This window comes from Protopterus annectens, chromosome 3.part1 (assembly GCF_019279795.1).
Source record: "Protopterus annectens isolate FY-2018-M chromosome 3.part1, PAN1.0, whole genome shotgun sequence".
NCBI classification, from domain to species: domain Eukaryota; kingdom Metazoa; phylum Chordata; order Ceratodontiformes; family Protopteridae; genus Protopterus; species Protopterus annectens.
This window is the reverse complement of record NC_056732.1, coordinates 695,855,179-695,874,952: the sequence shown is the minus strand read 5'-3', so window position 1 is coordinate 695,874,952 and position 19,774 is coordinate 695,855,179. Positions and strand designations below refer to the sequence as shown.

At 43.1% G+C, this 19,774-nt stretch overlaps 1 protein-coding gene across 2 annotated transcripts in view; it reads right to left on the bottom strand.

Annotated features, from left to right (window-relative positions):
* Nucleotides 1-8,479: 8,479 nt before the first annotated feature.
* Nucleotides 8,480-19,774, bottom strand: part of LOC122798258 (histone H2A-beta, sperm-like) — a 70,889-nt gene continuing 59,594 nt past the window's right edge. The window contains exons 1-2 of one of the 2 annotated variants that reach the window (XM_044067057.1): nucleotides 16,374-16,434; nucleotides 8,480-9,064 (exon numbers count right to left, since the gene is read on the bottom strand). In XM_044067057.1, coding sequence (XP_043922992.1) covers nucleotides 8,641-9,051 — 411 coding nt within the window. In that variant the 5' untranslated portion in view covers nucleotides 9,052-9,064; nucleotides 16,374-16,434 and the 3' untranslated portion in view covers nucleotides 8,480-8,640. Of the gene's footprint in view, nucleotides 9,065-16,373; nucleotides 16,435-19,774 lie in introns of those variants that run through there. The other variant, XM_044067056.1, reaches the window with a different exon arrangement.

Below are 19,774 nucleotides of genomic sequence, written 5' to 3'. Positions count from 1 at the left end.
CACATAGCAACACCAGTGTCACACCAAGCCAGTATCATTAGGACTCTGTCATAGTTCATGTTGGTGTGAATGCCAGAGATGTACCTCATTGGACTATATGAAGAGAGACATGGTTGAGCTCTGAGTACATGTCCCAGGCAGGTATGTCCCTAGCCTTGAGCAGCATACTACCCTCATCTAGAATGATGCCACAGTATAAACAAAAAGGGATTGGATTTCAGTAAAATCAGCTTAGTTTTTGGCATTATTCAAAGGGGGGGATCTAGTTCCAGTCAGCCTGAAAGCCATGGTTGAGGAGTCTTGCTGCTTTGCCAGAGATGGTTTGCACCTGGCACCTCTGGCTTTCAGCTTCTGGCAAAGGCCCTTGCCTCCCCATAGTACCTTTTTAAGCAAGGTCTCAAACATTACAGATGTGAAATTAATCAGAACAAAATGGTAATGTTGCTAAATGCTAGAACTTAAAACCAAATATTGCACTCCTTTGAAGCACTTCAATAGAAGATGTAGAGGTCCGTGCAGTCACAGAAACCTGGTTCAAGTCAGAGAGTACCCTGGCCTTGCAAGGCTACAGTGCCTTCATAGGTTGGTACTAGGCTATTGGCCCTAGGGCCTATACAAGCCTAGCCATAATTCCCTGGCTATTTCTTCCCACAGTATTTACTTCCCTGGACCCCTGTCTAGCAGGGTGACAAGACACGATCCCAGAGGTGAATTTCCTATTTCCAATCAAGGTTACTTTTGAAAACAGCCAAAGAGCTTCTTTGCTCGACATGTATAGGCAGTCTATTCGAGTCTGGGGAGTCTCTGGATCAGGAACCTATTCCTCCAGCATGTTTTGTTCATTATAAGGTTTAGATCCCTGGAATACGAGTCTGAGGGATTGGGGTGTAGCATGTCCAACAGCTCTGGCTTTGACATGGCCTTGTATGTTAAGCAAAGATCACCTTGGAGTAGTTATGAGACAGTATAAATGGAGTTTTTTTTTTTTTTAAAACACGGTCAGCATAGGGCATCTGCTTTAGGCATGCGATTCTTTTACCGAGATATTTCTGCGGACTTTCCAGTCATTGCAGATGTCTTGAGAGGTACAAACCAAATGGGGCATTGTATTCTATAATGGGTCTAATGAGAGACGAGTACAGTGGGACAATGACCTTTTTTTTCTGGATGAAAAGCCCTTCGTGACAAGGTGTGCCACACAGGATTTCCTGACTGTTGTGGTGATGTGGATATTGAAGGGGAGACCACTGTCCACCTGTGTTTCCAAGTCTAATCACACTTTTGGTGTTTAGTGTACTGCCACCTATGTGGTAATTCACGGGTGCATGTTTTTTCCCCCAAAGTGGAAAACTACACATTTCTTGACATGGACCTTGAGCCCATGGGTCTGGCACCAAGCATCTGTTTCTGTAAGGCCCTTTTGTAGAATATCCACATTTGGGGATTCAGTAATGGCTCCCAGTTTGCAGTCATCTGCAAACTTTGTTAGCCTAGTACCTACCTATGGCTATCTGCCCAAAGGCATTTATAAGCCTATCCAGAATGTGTTGGCTTTCGCCACCCCCTTAGATTAGTTCCCTGTGCCTCGGTCCAGCAGAGCCACTGAAGTGATCCCCGGGGTAAACTTCCCATTTCCCATCCACTCAAGGCTTCTCTTGGAGTGTTAGTGAGGAGCTCTGCCTAATGTAGATTGGAATCTGTGACGTCTCTGGGACAGTAATCTATCCCTCCAGCACATCCTATTTATTGTTGTGGTGAGGTTTAGATCCCTAGAGCATGTGACTAGAGGGGATACGGCTTTCATTAGGTGGAGCATGTCCATCAATTCTGGGTTGGACATGGCCTTGTATGTCAGGCAGAAATCACCTCTTGAGTAGGTGGTAGGATAGAGTAGGTGGTATGCAACAGAGAACAGCTGGAGTTTCTTCAGTCAAGCTGCGTAGGGCATCTGTTTGAGGCCAGTGATTTTTTCTGGTGAGTTACTTCTGTGGTCTTTCCAGCTGTTACAGGCATCTTGTAAGGTACATCCCAAATGGGGCATTGTACTCTATGATGGGTCTGATGAGTGATGCGTAGAGGGGTACAATGACCTCTTTTGATCTGGATGCAAACCCTTTTGTGATTAGGTGGGCCACATAGGATTTTCTAACCACTTTGGCAATGTGATCAAAGGAGACATCTACTTGGGTCCTCAGATCCCTTATTTCATCTTCTGTATTTAGGTGGCTACCACCTATGTGGTAATTTGTGGGTACTTTTTTTTCCAAAGGGGATGACTATGCACTTTATGGCATTTAGCTTGAGGCCCTTAGTGTTGGCCTGTACTTCAGAGAAGTAGATGCCAAACAAGAGCAGTCAGAGGACTGAACTCTGAGGTACTCACTTGTCTGGAGCTGGATTTGGAGTTGGCTACTTTTACACTGTGGGTTCCGTCAGTAAGCCAGTTGGCAACCCATCAAGTGATGTAGGGATTAATGCTCAGTTTAGCAAGTATCCAATATTCCAGAGTGGGGGATGGTGTCGAAGGCCTTGGCGAGGTCCAGATAAGGTGGTCCACACAGCCTACCTTTGTCCATGGCTCTGGAGACTTTATTCAAAGTAGTCAAATCAGGCTCAGGAGACAGGATCTGCCCTTCACAAACCTAAACTGTGTGGGGTCCAGTGTTTGAAGGTTGCCAATGTCTGCTTACAAGTTCCATGATAATACTATCCATGGCCTTGCAAGTCAGGCTTGTCAGACTGATGGGGCTTTAGTTCCTAGGATCCAAGGTGGATCTCCCCTTGTGGAGTGGGATAACTGTAGCTGTGCACCACTCAGTGGGCACGAAGCCCGAGGTGAGTCTATAATATGACACTTTGGTGGGGTGCCAGTTCATGTAGTACACAGCCTGGGATGCCATCTGGTCCCATGGATGCTGTATTCTTTTGGAGAGTGCATTTAACTGTGTGGCCATTATTACTGGAATTTGGCAATCTTATAGAGATGGGCCCTTTAGGGGGTGAAGTTTGCACTGAATTGATCTGCCAGGATACTGGCAATATCCTTGGGATCAGTATATTTAATGCCATTCTGTTGCTCAGAGCAAATCTGAGTATTGCCATTTAGATTCTTGACATAGCTATAGAATGCCTTGTGGCTGTCTTTGGAATCTTTGGCAATTTTATTTTCGTAACTAGCTTTGGAGGATTTTGAGAGATCTCCGCTTCTTACTGAGGTTGGTAAGGGAGGTTTTGGCATCCTGGGATTTTCCTCTTTTCTGCAACATTTTCTTCCATTTGTTGTAGTTTATGGCAAGGGACCACCAGATTGGCTTCCTTTTTTGGAGGAGTGTCTTTGTTCCATTGGGGATGGCACAATTCATGCAGGAGTGGATGTGCTCACAGTGCCTTATAGTGTAGGATCCAACAGTCGAATTTTCAGTTCCTGTCTGCATAGGTGTCATGACGTTTGTCATTTCTGACAACTAGCATGAAGCTGGCTTTGGAGAAGTTTTTTTTTTTTTTTTTTTTATACGGAGGTTTCCTTAAAGAGGGGTGGGATGTAAATTATGGTCTGACCTGACCAACAAGGGGGTAACCATAGGTGTGGAGCATCAATTTCCCATGTTTTGAATGACCAGGTCTAGGATATTGGAGTCCCTGGTGGGACTAAGGATCAGTTGTTACAGGGTGTTGGAATTTAAGAATTCCAAGAACCGTTGGGCAAAGGTGTTGGAACACTAGTTTCCCCATCACCCAGTATTAGGGCGTTTGTTGCATCTTAATATTTTCCAGTATGTTTAGAAATTATTAGGGAGAATCTTGGGGCATGGTGCAGGATCTGTAGCAAGCTACAGTTTGGATTGCAGTCTTACCTAGTGTTAAGTTTCACCTAGAGAAGTTCAGATTCATTGTTTGGCAACTAGCCTGGTGTCGTGAATATGGACACTCCTCCACCTTTAGTGTTTGCGGTCCTGGTTTGGTGGTCGAAAAGTGTGGTAAGAGTTGTAGCCTGGTATTGCAGGGGTGCTCTCTGGAGCCTTAAACCAGGTCTCCGTTACTGCACAGACAATGTTAGTGCCTCGAGAGAGTGCATTTTGTGGTTTAGACTTCTAGCATAGAGTAGCATTACCTTCAGATTTTGCATGCTTGTACCTGTTACAAGTGGCTAGAAAATCCTTCTATATGGCCCACCTTATCACAAAGGGGTTTGCATCTAGGAATAAGGAAGTTAGTCCCCCTTTACTCATCACCAATTAGACCCATTATTGAATATAATGCCCCATTCGGGATGCACCTAGCAAGACATCTGCAGCAGCTGTAGAGGCCTCAAAAGTACTTCACAGAGAAGATGAGCCTTAAACAGATGCCCTATGCCATGAGGCTAAAAAACTCAGATTGTACTCTGTCGCATACCGGCGACTCAGAGGTGATCTGTCTGACATACAAGGCTATGTCAAACTGCAAATTGCTAGAAATGCTCCACCCAAGGAAAACCCAATCCACCAGATCTGCACACTCAAGGGACATAAACCTAACGTAATCAATAAATAGGACACGTTGGATGGACAGAATTATGTCCCAGAGACTCCCCTTGCTCTGGAACAGAGTCCCCATATATGTACAGCATGGCTCCTCGTTGGCACTCAAGAAAAACCTTGAGTGGATGGGAAACAGGAAATTCACCCCAGGAATCACTTCTATGGCCCTGCTCAACAGGGGGGCAGGTAAATAAACAACCTGGGAGGGAGTGATATAGCACAAAATTTATGGCTAGGCTTAATTATGCCCTAGGACAAATAGCCTAGTAACTACCATATGAACCTATGTTACAGTAGTGGTTTTGTCCTTTGAACTTTGCCTAAAAGGAACACACCTTTAGACCACAAAATGAATGTGTGAAAACAAAAGGGAGGCAGTTTCAATCTATGTTAGAGATGAAATTCACCTCCTCCACCTCCCATCTAGTTAAGACTGGAAAACTCCATTGAGTTACTCCAGGTCATGGCGGGCAAGACCCCTATTCACGTCATAGTCCAACATAGATCTCCCTCCATGGGTCACAACACCCACAAAGTAGACAAACTGGAGACTATCCAAATTTTACCAAATAGACTGTCTAGGGGAGATTTCAATTACCATCAACTGGTAAACCTACACTAGCCCCAACTCCATAGCAAAGTTCCTTAAACTAATTCAAATGCCCCACAACAAATGGTCTATACTCAGAGGTTAACACACACTCTGGATCTGGTCCTCAACATGTCAAACTGCTGCAAAATGTCAGACTCTCATTGGCTAAAACTGACCACAAAAAAAAAAAATTGAGCTGGCACCAACACCAGATCTCAAATAGGGTAAAAAAAAAATCAGACTAAATCACCAAGGCAAATACCCTCCTAGGTAAAATGCATTCCAAGACCCACCCTAATCTGAAGTGGTAAGTATGCTGAAGCTTACACTAAAGCCCAGTACAAATCACTTGCACAAAAGTGTATAAACTCAACCATACCAGAAAGAATCAAAGCCAGAGCCTCAACTAAAAAACAAGCTGCCATGGTGGACATCCAGCATAAACAAACAAACTCAACACAAAAAGTTGCTGTCCAAGAAAAAATGGCAAGGCCCCAACACAGCCTCAACAGGCAAATAAGACAACTTTTAAAATTCTCCAAGGGATCCTTTGAGAGGCACTTAGTACAGCCAAGGATAATCTACAGCTATGTGCACAACCTAAAGGGAAAGATCAGACCCACTGACCACAAACAGATAGCAAATGGATAGGCTTGGGGAAAAATACTCATCTCCTCCTACCTTACAACAAACCTTCCCCAAAACTCCCCACCCTACATATCTGAACAGGTCCTCAAAGCAAAACAAAATGCCTCTGAGACCAGATGACATTACAGGCTGTCTTCTAAACAGGCTAAAACATGAATTAGCATCACCACAAAGTACCCTTTTCAATCATAGCCTAACCACAGGCTTTGTTCCTGCAGAATGGAAAACAGCAGTTATTCCCCTCCACAAATGTGGCCTAGCAACAGACCCAAGGAATTGCAGACCCATAAGCTTGACCAGGATGGGGCACCATAAATGCTTACAGGCGATGCAGCCCACAACCCCCCTGGACATGGGCAGTCATCACTAAATGCAGTCTTGGGAATTGACTAGCATTTGTATGGTATTACATTGGGATGAAATGGCTAGGTTTAAAATAACCTCTAGGTTGATTACTAGGTTATCTATGATCCTAGGACAAGTAATCTATGATCCTAGGACATTTATAAAGAAGTTTGCAATCGGGCACCTTGTAAAGTCTGTCAGGTTCCTTGGGAGTGGAGGCAGAGAATCAGGAGCAACAGAGGCTGCTGAAAAGGTGTCTAGGAGGGCAACCAAGACAACAGCAGGTTTGAGAGACACCATCTGAAAGAGTTTGTAATACCTCTGGAAATATCAGAAGCCAGAGAACAATCCCACTTTAAATATTCCATCACAAGAGAAACAGTGTCCCTAAGAGTGTTCTTCTAATGGATAATCTGGACTAGAATCCGGTTTCTCAACCCCATAATCCAAAGGAGAAGGGATCTGAGAAGAATATGCCAAAGACTCTTCCCCAGAATCCAAATTCTCTGGGGACTTCTGCACCCTGAGCCTCTTAAGGAAGGCGCAACCAAAGAGACTCCTTGAGGAGGCTTCAGGGCCATTATAGCATTAACCCCCCCCTCCCCCAAGAGTAAAATCCTGCCATTCTCATTGGGGATCTTTATCAGCAGTTGAAATTTGTTAATAGTTTGAGGGACATGCACAAAAACCCTAGGAGGTTTGGACCCCTGCAGATGCAAAAACTTGGAAGGAATCTTCTCCTGAACAAGAATCTGTAGTATCCCTAGATACCTCAAATAGAAGGGGATCCTTGGCCAACTAAGACTTTGTAAAGCCTGTGAGGACATGCAAGATAGATCCATGCTGGCTTCCAACAGGAGTATGGCAGAGGAATCTGAAGCAACTACTGGCTGATTCTCTGGGCTTTCACCAGCCTCGTGAGAGATCTCAGGGGGGAGGCTGGACAGCTGTCAAATCAGACCAGTGTTTTTTGTCTTGGCAGGTGGCCAATGGTAGGAGCAGGACGACTCATCATAGCACCTTGCACCAACAGTAGTATATGTTGGTTTTCTAGGTAAATAGAAAAGGTAGAGAAGGGACTACATAGGGTCTTGGAGACAAACGCTTGGCTGATAGAACACTGCATATGGTCATGGGAAGCACCCAAACACAAGAGATTGACCATCTTTATGGAGAATCTGCCTCTCACACTGACCCACTTTTTGGATAACATGGGAACTCAAAGAGAGTTAAGCAACCTCAATAGGGCACTTATCTGAAATGCAGCTTGGTAACTAGCACAGAAGAGCATTTATATAGATGTTCGATAATGGCATTTAGACTGATGGTAAAGTTGTTCTGGAAGCATTTAAGTCATCTTTATGCCCTCAGCCTTGTACAGGGAGCATACATGTGATTTACATCGATAAATTCCAAAGGCTTTCATGGACCATCTTTGGCAGAAGATACAGCAGTGATATGGAAGGGCATCCTTAGCGATTTTCTAGAAAGTACGGGAGAAAAACTAGAGGAAACCATGAATAAAATACTTTCCGGTGAGATTTATCCAAGCCTCTTGGGACCAACAGCTTCCAGAAGTATTCTAGCTTACAGTATAGTAACCACCAATCAGTTTTCACCATAAATGCATACCAACTCAGTATGCACAACTGAGGTTCTCATTTTGGTTGTAAGAGAATAATCAAGGACCCCCCACCCCTAGAGGAATAAAAGCAACATTGGCAAAACATTTCTGTTTGTATTTGTTCATTAAGCTGTACTGCAGGTTTTTTTTTTTGGTGGTGGGGGAAGATCACTAACTTGCTTAAAATCACCCTCTACAGCTTCATTTAAACACTGCACTCTGAGGCACCAACTAGGACAACAGCAGTTATATGCATTTGCACTTCTCATATAACAGTTTCCACTCGACAAACATTCTTGCTATTCAAGACTTCCATCAGGGCCTGGAAATCTTTGCATACATTTGTAACAATGCAAAATCTCTCATTCCATACTGTCCATGTTGTAGTTAATTTTGGATTGGGGGGGGGGGGTGCTTCCTTAGCAACTAAAAATTAACAGCTACAAATTTGGCACAAGTTCCATGGATGCCATAACCGTTCTAGCTTCCATCATGCATTCTTAGCAATTATGAAAAGCAGCATGTACTAGGCTCATCCAAAACCATTTTACAAATTCTTATGTGAACATCCACCCTAGTTCCACTGGGCAACTCTTCACTGCACTTTTCTAAGGGGGGAGGGGGTGATAAGTGTGAGGTTGTCAATTTTCAAAATATGGTGATATTTGCTTACTGCTTTCCTTAAGATGAAACAGGAATATAGCATTACACTTCAAAAACACAATGGATATTGAATAAATAACTACTCACTATCACCCAGAACCAGATTTATTGACGTTAACAAAAAAGAAAATCAAAACAAGCAGAGCTCTTCTGGAAACTGAAGACATGCATCATGCATCTGAGCACCATGAATAAGTTCACTAAAGCCACACAATGGGAAAAGGGCAGTCCCCAGTTCTGGAATTTCATTAATATTCCTGAGACAGAATATCATCTTTGCTTCCTTCACCAGATCCTTTGGAGACTTTCTTGGGTAGAAGCTTTGCATGAATATTAGGCAGAACCCCTCCTTCAGCAATAGTTACATCTCCAAGCAGTTTGTGGAATTCCTCATCATTTCTTACAGCCAACTGGATATGCCTTGGCAAGATTCTAGACTTTTTGTTGTCTCTTGCAGCATTCCCAGACAATTCCATCATTTCTGCGGTCAGATATTCCAGAACTGCTGCCAGATACACTGGGGCTCCAGTCCCAATTCTCTCTGCATATTTTCCCTTCCTCAGCAATCTGTGAATACGACCCACAGGAAAGCACAAACCTGCTTTTGCAGATCTGGTTTTGATCTTTCCTTTCTCTGGTTTCTTGCCACGTCCAGACATCTTGGTGTTTGATCTAGGAGCAAAATTTGAGAAAATTAGGGGCACAAAAAAACAACAAAAAATAATGCTTGCCATAACATGGAATTTGAATCTATGTAAAGTTTGGATATAAATGCCAGCCATAATTTGAAGACCCTCAGAAGTATACATCACAGTGTTACATAGTTTACTGCCAAGGGTAGGCAGTTCTGTTAACACTACCTTACAATTGTTAAGACAAAACTTCTCTCTCACTATAGCATATCTACTCTAACTCTTGTTGCTGGCTGTACAAGTTTTAGAGTTATCCTACTACCATTGTGCATGTGTAATACTCCTTTACCCCAAATACAGCAGTAAGCTTCTTTATTCCATGGAAGGTAGGCCCATTTCTGATCCATCAATGGAAACAGTATGAAAAGTGTAGCTGCAAGAATGAAAACCCTCTTATTTCAATGTAAGAACTACATTTTGTTTAGGGCTGCTATATCAATTCAATCCCTCCAATGGAGGGCTTGAATTTTGCACTGCAACTTCCAGTGGGCAGAGCCCATGCTTTTCATTAAAAACCAAATTATGTCCTCACATTTCAAACAAAAGTTCTCATCTCTGAAATTAAATGTCAAATTCTTTAGCACAGATCATAGTTAGTGGTAGTATTCTTTAAATTCTAGGTCTTAAAACTGGATTTTATTGCATATTCATGCTGCACACCATGTTGAAACATGAGGTTTTGTGGCTAGTAACAGTGTTGCCAGCCAGGAAACTGGGTAAACAAACACTAACAATCCTGTTTAAATCTGAGCACTGAAGGTCTGCAGCTTTGCTCGGATGCCACAGTGATCACCACGGTTTAACAGATAGTGCAAGACATCTGGACAAAAGGCCAACAGTGGGTGGGTGGGGGGGGGGCAATGACCTAGAAATAAGGACATACGACACATTTGCTCTCTAGAAATGTACTAGAACAAGTGGTGTGTTAAGATACATGTTCTGAAGGATTTGAAGTTCAAAACTCAATGCATATAATTGAGTCACATCAGTCCTGAGATAATCACAGTGATATAGCAGAAAACCACAAATTTGACAAGGAACACAGCAAGATATAAAGCCAAAAGTCTGGACAGTTGAGCGGTACGATTGTCAAGTCTAAGGTACAAACAATAATCAGTATCTACACAGTGCAGATACTTGTGAAATCTTATTTCTGGCATTTTGTAATGAAGTAGTGTAAATGATCTAAGGGTACATGGACAGCCATGTAAAATAAACACTCAGGGGAAGTGTGTGTATTGAATAGGGACACAGATGAATTGTAGGAATGAACACAGAAAAGGACATATGAAAAAGCCTAATGTACAGCAGATGAGGGCATGTCCATGAAAGACTGTTGTAGCAGCAACACCAATCAAATATCAGTCTGGTACAGTAGGGACTGCACAGTGAAAATGTTCATGCGACCATCACACAAGGTGACACAATAGGGAGGATTCTGTAGGAGGTAAGAATCCTGCATGAATAGGGCAGAGGGCATTTAATCAGGGATCTGACAACTATTATGGTACATCCACACTAGGAGTAATCACACACTGTCCTGGCACCGTAACATCTGTTGGAGGCATTAGGAGAAACACTGCTATACCTATATGTGATGCAATGAGCAATACGGGCTAGTTAACTGGTGTGCATGGCTTATACATATGGCACAATCCACAGTCACCAATGTTACCCAGGTCAAGTTAATCAAACACTTGTGTACTGTGTGCATCACAAGAGAGGTGGCACACATGCATCTGGTATAACAACTCTATGGGGGTTGCTCACCATCAAGGTAAAGGTTTATGCCACAATGAATACCTGGGTATGGCTAATAAGATGTGCAATAGCACACTGTGACAAAAGTGGTACACTTCAATTACACCACTAGAATGTGTACATAAAGGGTGTATTGTACTCTTATTGATGTAATGAAGGCAGTGAACTATGAAGCATTATGGCCTCTGATATAGATATCCTTTACATAGTAGTTGTGTTACATACACGGGAGTAGTCAGCACTGTGGAATGCCCACCAGCATGTTGTCACTTATCTAACCCAGGACACAGGTCCCATACCTATTGGTCAGATTACAGGGTGCAATGTCTACACTACTTGGGTTGTGCGCATTTTCCTGGCTACGTTTTGTCATTGCAGTTGTCATGGCTGTGCATCAATGCGGTCCATCACAGTTTGATAGAATGACTGCCCACAATCTGTAGTCCTTCAGGCAGCTGTTTGGACACAATGTGTACGCCATCTGTAATGTCCATCACTTAAATAATGGACAGGAAAGGGCCCAGACAGCCCTGATGTATTGACTAGAGATATAGGTCACCTCACACATCAACATTTAAATGCCATGTAGGAGATACACTGGTCTCCCCACTTGGGGATATAGGTGTATGTAGCCACATCGAGTGTTGAGTGAATACCTGTGTGGATTTGTGTCAAATGCCTTGGGCTTGTCAAGTTCAAAAGGCTGATCGTGTCATCATACATGATGTAGCATTACCAACTCACAGGTCTGCTTCACACAGCCAGGATATCACTAGTGGTGGCCATTTAGAAAAGGTCCATGACATGTTTTGTCTACCTCACAGATGAGGAGAGTCAGGATGCGTCTATACATTCATGCATCTGGTGCTGCCCCCCTCCCCCCAACTTGCACAGAATGCATGCTGAAAACACTTTTACAGCAACATAGTCTGTGTGGAGGGTGCATTGAGGTGTGTATTCAATGTCATGTGATAAGACTGAGGTCTTGTGGATAGGCCTGGATGAAGGTAAGGCAGTGCATACTGGCTATCCTCAACTGGCCTAGGATTTGAACACAATCCATGTTAGGATCATTGAGAAACACTCCCAGCTGGAGATTAAACCTAGTGTCACTAGATGGGTAATAAATTGGCTCACAGACAGAACATATACTATGAAAGTGGGCAATGACCTGTACCATTACAGCAATCACCACTAGTGTACCCCATGGAATCTGTGCTCATCCCTTTACTGTTTGAAATCTATTTCTCAACAGTTCCGTATACAGCCTTTAGCCTACCGTTTGCACCCAGAATGAAAGAATAGTCTATCAGAATCCACCTATGGATGATAGTATACTACAGGAAGTGCTAACAGACAAATGACTGGTGACAAACCACACTTGTCAATTTTGGCCTTCTGCAAAATGGAATTCCCTGCTAATTGCAGCAGGGACAGTTCTGCTATGCTGAAACCCACCAAAGTTTCCACACTGGTATTGAAAGCTTATGTTGCACAATCACAAGTTAATCATACTCACATCTCAGGATTATATTACAGCACTGTACTTGAACCTCATCAGAACACTAATATTTAGTATAATGCTCTCTTTTGCATGCATCTCAGACACATACAACAGCTGGAGACTCCACACGAACCATGCCATGATGTATGCAAATATCACTGCAATCTGTATCGTATAGGATGAGGTGATTTCTGCCTCGTCTCCAAGCCAGTCTCTGACCCTGCACTAATGGGAATAGTGCACATCCATAAATCAGATCTAGCTGACATCAGCAGTGTCTGGCAAGTAGAATGACAATAAGTGTCCTACATGCTGGTCTAAAAGACCCTCTGTCACACAGATACGACTGCAGTGAGAACAGCACCCTTACCCAAGTACACAGACTATTGCTCTTGGTACATTTAGTCAGCACAAGTTCGACTTTCACAAAAATGGAGGTCAACTTCTAGTGGATGAAGTCAGCAGGGAATATTGGAAGGCCTACATAGGTTCATGATGGGTTACTAGCCCAATGGCCTTAGGGCGTTTACAAGCATAGTTGTATAAAAACACAAGTACCCTTATTGAGGATGGTTGGATGGCCATTGTTAGCCATGGATTTTGTGATAAACACTGACTAGCCCCATCTATGGAGGGACACAAGTGCCAGCCCAGAGGTAAATTTACAATCTCCCCATCTAGTTGTCAAGGTTGTGCTGGAGTAGGATCTTTGAGGAGCACTGCTTCACATGCAGTGGGGCATATTACAGAGGAGTGGCAATTGCTGGGAGATGCATACATCTCCCCCGCATGTTTTGTTTATGTCACAGGCTAACTGGAGAATCCTGGAGCAAGTTATTCTTGTCCCACTTTATTTGCAGATGTCCAGAATTTCCAGTAGGGCAGGGTCTGGGACTGCCCTTAGGTCAGGCATAAGTCAACTCTCCGTCTACATGATACAGAGTAGAGTGACAGGTCTTTCTATCGTTCCATGTATGTCATGTCTTGGAGCCCCTAGATCCTCCTCCATGTTTTCCAGTTGCTGCAGGTGTCGAGTTAGACAGAAGGGAACATTGTACTCAGTGGTCTGATAAGTGTAGATTACAGCAGAGCTATGACCTCTCTGGTCTTGGATGAGATGGTCTTATTTATGAGGTGCACAATGTAGAATGTACACCTCACCACTATGGATACAGCACTTTAAGTGCAGATTGCTATCAGCATGTGTTTGCAAGTTTCAACACTGTTGAGCTTATAGGGATGCTATGTATAGCACAATTAGCAGGGGCACTTAATTGTTAAGAGGACAAGAGGCATGTTGTGCTTTAAGGTTCAATCCATGTGTTTGGCACCAATCATTTGTTTGTCAGTCATTTCTACAATATGTCAACATATTTGGGAGACTCTATAGGACTGCGTCCAGTTGGAGCTTGTGGAGCAGGGGCAGTCTGATCCACTGGTGCTGGCCTACCTTGCTGTGCAGCATTTAGTGATGTGGTACATATGGATGACATGGAGACATTTTGAAGACATAATAAAAAATAGACAAGGGTTGGAGTGAGCAGCAGGCCATCCATCTTTGCCTGTACTTCAGAGAAATAGTTTTCAGAGTAGGGGCCCAGCACAGATCCTTCTGAGGTTCCACTGGTAAGTGGTCTAGTGGTAGAGGTGCAGTCCCAAACTTTGATAGTGTGTTCTGTTGCCGAGCGGATGGCTATCCATCTAGTAATGTATGGGTTAATCCCCAGATAGGTTACCTGAATGGGGATAGTGTCAAAGGCAGTAGATAACTCAAAATAGGAAGTATATCCCATTATCCCTCATCCAGGTCTTTGGGGCCAGTGTCAAAGAAGTCCATTAGATCTAATGAGCAAGATCTACCCTTGACAAAGCCAAAATAGGTTGGGGGTATCAAAGGTCACTTATGTACCAAGTGACATGCCAATTCTTTCCCCAGTCTTGCAGACAAGGCATTTTAGGCTTATGGGTCAATAGTTCTAGTTCTGCATGTTAGCAAATTGATGTGCATTGCATATCACACAAGTATATTGCACATTTGAAGTTAAAGGTTTCTGTAGTATAGGCGATGTGTGCGAAAAAAGTACTGAGACACCAGGATTTCAGTGCTGGTGGGAGGCAACCCATGGCTGTATTGTGGACATGTGACAATAGGGCCTTCAATCTGTTATGTTTCCACATGTAATTTCATGTCAGACAGGAACTGGACAGTAAACAGCAGTAATAAATTAGAATTTTCACTTTTCCATAGTGCAGTGAACAGTGAGTTTGCAGGTCTGTTGGCCAAGTGTATGCACAGAGATACACAGTTCTAATAATTTCCCATGTTTGCGCATAGTTAAGCGGTGCACAAATGTGAGCCGCATTGTTAACTCAATAGTATTGAGTCTACCTGCTTAACTGACTCCAGAGTAAATGCATTGTCATTTCTTTTAGAGTCTGGATGATAGTGGGTTTGAATCCAGAGTTATCTAATACTTTAAACAGTGATAATGAAAGGACATTAATTCTTAGTACATGTGTTACTGCATGCTAGCATAGCACAGTGAAGACAACTGCAGCATTGTACCTCCGGCTCAGTCACTTGGCATTGCTGCATGATGTGAAACTCCATGCAAAGAGGCCAACGATTGAAGGGAGCCATTGCTTTTTCTGCTACTTGGTGTGCTGGGTGCAATTCTATTTCTTGAATAGATTATAGGTGTTAAAATGGGGTAGATAGGAAACTGATGAAATCGTGAGCAAGCAAAACAACAAAGGGAAAGCAATACAGAAATGGGCAGGAGGGAGGCAGGAAAGAACCACAGCTATCCATTTCAACAGTAAAAACTAATCATATATGCAGAATATTAGCTACATTTGGAGAGTCACCTCCAGAGATAGGGGTAATGTAGTCATGTTTTATAGCCAATTGGACCAAGTGTCAAGATGTGTGAAATGGAAAGCTATGTATTGGACAATTGTTTTTTTTCTGGGACTGGTGCTCTTTTTAATTCAGTAAGAGGACTGCTAGGTTAGGGATGAAGTATGTCTGGGTCAGGTAAGGTGGGTAGGAGAAGCTAATGTAAGCAAGAAGAGACATTGATGGCGACACCATGATTTGGGTGAGGGAGGGGACACAACCTAGGCTCATGCCAATCAAACTTGGAGACAGTGAGACTAGAATCCTCACCCACTGGACTCACTTATGCTTTACAATCTCCTATGGACCATGGAGAGCAGCCTCTCCATCTGGTGTAGATGTACACCAATGGTGCAGTGCATGACCCTATGCACCAACTCTGGAATCTCCAAGCAGGTGATGAATTTACCACCTCCACCACTTTTCCTGGAGGGTACCACTGCAACAGCTTCCAGGGCAGTACTAGCTGAGGGCACAGGTAGTGCAGGAGCAGCAGATACAGGGCTGTCAGTTTGGCAGCCAGATGTGCTAGGCATCAGTGCTGGAGGCAGAACAGAGGGGGCAGGCTGATCTTACTGTGCTGTGTAGCATTTGGGGATGTGGTACACACAGATGACATTTCAATGACACTAAAAGACAAGTGTTGGGGGGTGAGGGGGAAAGAAAACTGGTACCATAATATGTGACATACAATGCATTAGTACTATAATGTATGACATGCAATGAATAAAATTACACGTCTTATCTGAAGTATTACATTAAGTATATGCCCTAACAGATGCAAGTGCTACAGATTTCAAAGATTACTTCAGTGATGTACATATTGCACACAAGGGTGTTCCATTTATACAGACTAGTTTACTCCAGTGGATTTCTGCCACTTGTACAGAGTTAATTTAATGTAATTATTGAAGAAATACCAGTATTATATAGTTGTGAATTGTGGTATTTAAATCCACAACCTTGGACTACAGTCAAATATTGGACCCCTGCATTTGGTTTGTGCTACAGACTAATGCATGCATACTTGCTTTTACAGTTGGGATATGCATTCTCAGTTTGATACAACTCTATAAACTACCAGAAAAGCTAACTTCTAAAGCTACAACACTGCTGCATACATACCACTTGCTTTCTTCAGTCTCTCCAATCAAGCAACATGAGCCTGCTGACTGAAGTCCTGTTCGGTGGGAGCTGGGGAAAACAAAAGACCATTATGCACATCAGTCTTGCCTGTATCTTTTCAAGTCTTACAAGTACTCTTATTGTCATACTTGCACTGATGTGGGATGTCACCAACCTCATTCAACCAATGGTTGAGAGTAACATCTTTTGCCCATGTATGTTATTAAAATTATGCCTACACTACTCTTCAGTGTGTGGATCATCAGTGGCACTGGATACAGCCTGGGCCACTATTCCACTCCTCAGACTTTACTGGGTGCCAGAATAGTCCCCCTGCAGAAGCCTTTGGCTGTGGTGCTTTAGAGTCTAGACACCCCACCTCTGTGCCCTAAACATGGCACCTTCTTCTCCAATGCCAGCCATGTCTAACAAACTAGAGCAATGGAGACTGGAATTGGTGAAAAAGCATCAGTTATTGCATTTACTGGCAGTGGGCAAACCCAAGCAATGATGCCAATTGCATTTGCATGATGCCAAGTGGAGGGCAGCAGTGCAAAGCAGGAAGGAATTATATTGAAACTGGAACATTAATCTGACACTTGGCCTTGGTTTGAGGGGCATCTACTGATGTAGCCTGGAAATATACATTGGAAATTGGAAGCCAACTGTTAAGTGAGCAGACATGCACTGGGGGGCATAAATATAGTGACCAGACATTTGTTTTTGCCTTTATACACGGAGGAAAGGCAAGGCTATGGAACTTCCAAACAATGACATTGGTAATTTCAAAACTCTGGACCCTACCCAGATTGGATTTGTAAAAGCCAGATCATGTCTCCTAAACCAGACGGTCACCAAAGCTGTAGATGAGGGTAAGGTGGTTCACACCATCTATCTAGATCTTGCCAAGGCTTTCAACACCACCCCCCACTCTGAAATTATAGATAAATGCACTAAACTAGTTCTAAATCCCTATGTCACAAGATGGGTTATCAACTCCCACACTGTGAAAGTAGCAGACTCCCACACTGTGAAAGTAGCAGACTCCCACACTGTGAAAGTAGCAGACTCCCACACTGTGAAAGTAGCAGACTCCCACACTGTGAAAGTAGCAGACTCCCACACTGTGAAAGTAGCAGACTCCCACACTGTGAAAGTAGCAGACTCCCACACTGTGAAAGTCAATCCAACTTCAGACAAGTGGAGTACCATAGGGTTCAGTCCTGGGTCCTCTCCTGTTTGGAATCTACTTCTCTGAAGTACAGGCTAACACAGAATGTCTTTGGCTAGCAAAGTTCGCAGATGACTGCAAACTAGGAGCCATAAATCAAATCAAAACACCCAACAATGTGGACATCCTACAAAAGGGTCTCACTGAGAGATGCCTAGTGAGACAGCCATGGCCTCAAGCTCAATGCCAAAAAGTGCATGGTTATCCCTTCTGTACCCATGAACTACCACATAGGCAGTAGTCTACTTTACACCAAAAGTGTGACTAGACCTTTGACACCAGTGGACAGTAATCTCTCCTTTGATAATCACATCACCACAGTAGTCTGAAAATCCTTCTACGTGGCAAACCTCATCACAAAAGGTTCATCATCCAGGGGGGAGAAAAAAAGAGAAAGTGGTGATTGTTCCACTCTACTCATTAGACCCATAGACCCCATTAGAGAGTACAATGCTCCTTTTGGTATGTACCTCACAAGACACCTACAGCTGGAAAGGCCACAGAAATACATCAGAGGATTACTGGCTTCAGATTCCATACGCAGACTGTCTCAAAAAACTCCAGCTTTACTCCATCGCATTACTCAGAGGTGATCTCTACCCAACATTCAAAGCTATGTCAAACCCAGAGCTGTTGGACGTGCTCCACTTAAAGAAATCCCAATCCTTTGAGCTACATGCTCTAGGAACCTAAACCTGGTCACTACAATAAATAGAACATATTTACATGAGGGATAGATTCCTGTCCCATAGCCTTTCCATGTCCAGGAACAAACTACCTAAAGCTCCTCATTAGCACTCAAGAAAAAGCTTGATTGGATGGGAGATGGGAAATTCACCCTGGGGATCACTTCTGTGGCTCTGCTCAACAGGGGCACAGGAAAATAATTTTCTTGAAAGCCAGGGTACGGTTTGGCTCTGCTTATATTTTCTTTCACAGCACCAATTTTCTCTCTTTGCCACATAAGTGCTGCTCAGATAGTGTGGAATCGTACACAACAGTGAGCAGTTACATACACACAGAGGCAACCGTTTGAGCTGTTACATATGTTTGTGACCAAACAATCTTATTGGACAGAGCCAGTTGAGTATGTCTTGTGTAATTGTGAAGCCCATGCAAGTCCAGACAGCAGAATTATACTTACAGAAATATAGTAGACCGCATACCTTAAGTCAAACATCTGACAACACAAGAATGCCTGGTCATCCCTCATACACCAATTCATATAAACTCCACTATCTAAGGAGTTATAATTGAGAAGTGAACAGTAAGTGTATAGAATATCACGTATTGGAACCCAGGACTGTGTATGGCAGTCTTACACTTGCACAAGAATGTGGAAACATTTGTCACTTTCAGTCCATTGCTATAAACTGCACTGTCAGTTAAAGTAGGTTGCACACCCTGTACTAGAACCCAGGACGATTTGTACTCCAACACTACACTCACACCTGCTGTCAGGACTAGTGATATTTCCTGATCATTCGGCAGCTGCTGGGGAACCTTGCTAACCTCTGTGCAATGCAGCCAAGTGCAGTTGCACAATGGAACACAAATTGCTGTCCCCCTCAAAAAAGAGAAAAAAAGTATTAAAGTCAAAAGTAGTAAAAAATGAGGAAAAGCAATCTAGGACATCCACACTACAAAATGTTAGTGCACATGAGATATTTCTACATATGTCTGGATATGAATTATCACTCCAATCAACCTTCATAACACAGTAGGGTGCCTTATCCCAGTTTGCCATACAAACTGTTATAGTTGGCTGAATGCAGAATTATTTCAGTTCCTTGCTGCATATACAGTAATACGAATCCATACAAATGTTATTTTTGGATGCAATGCACTAAGTGATCATACAACCAGACTGTTGCTCATTTTTCTCATCTGACTAATTATCCAAGACATGCAGTGTTAAGTCATTCTATACATCATTGTCCTTAAAATGAAGAGGATATTAAATGGCAATATGCAGTTGCCAACAAATAAAGGGCAAGTTGGATGTTATGAACAGAATCTGATAATTCTGTGCTGCTTACATTTCCAACCTTGACAAAATTACATCCTTGTCTAACCTGACACCCACTTGATGCAGGACAGTATGCATTGCTGTTGTCCTTTTCTTCTTACTAGTAGTCCTCCACAGTTGCAAAGGACACACGGAGGCCGA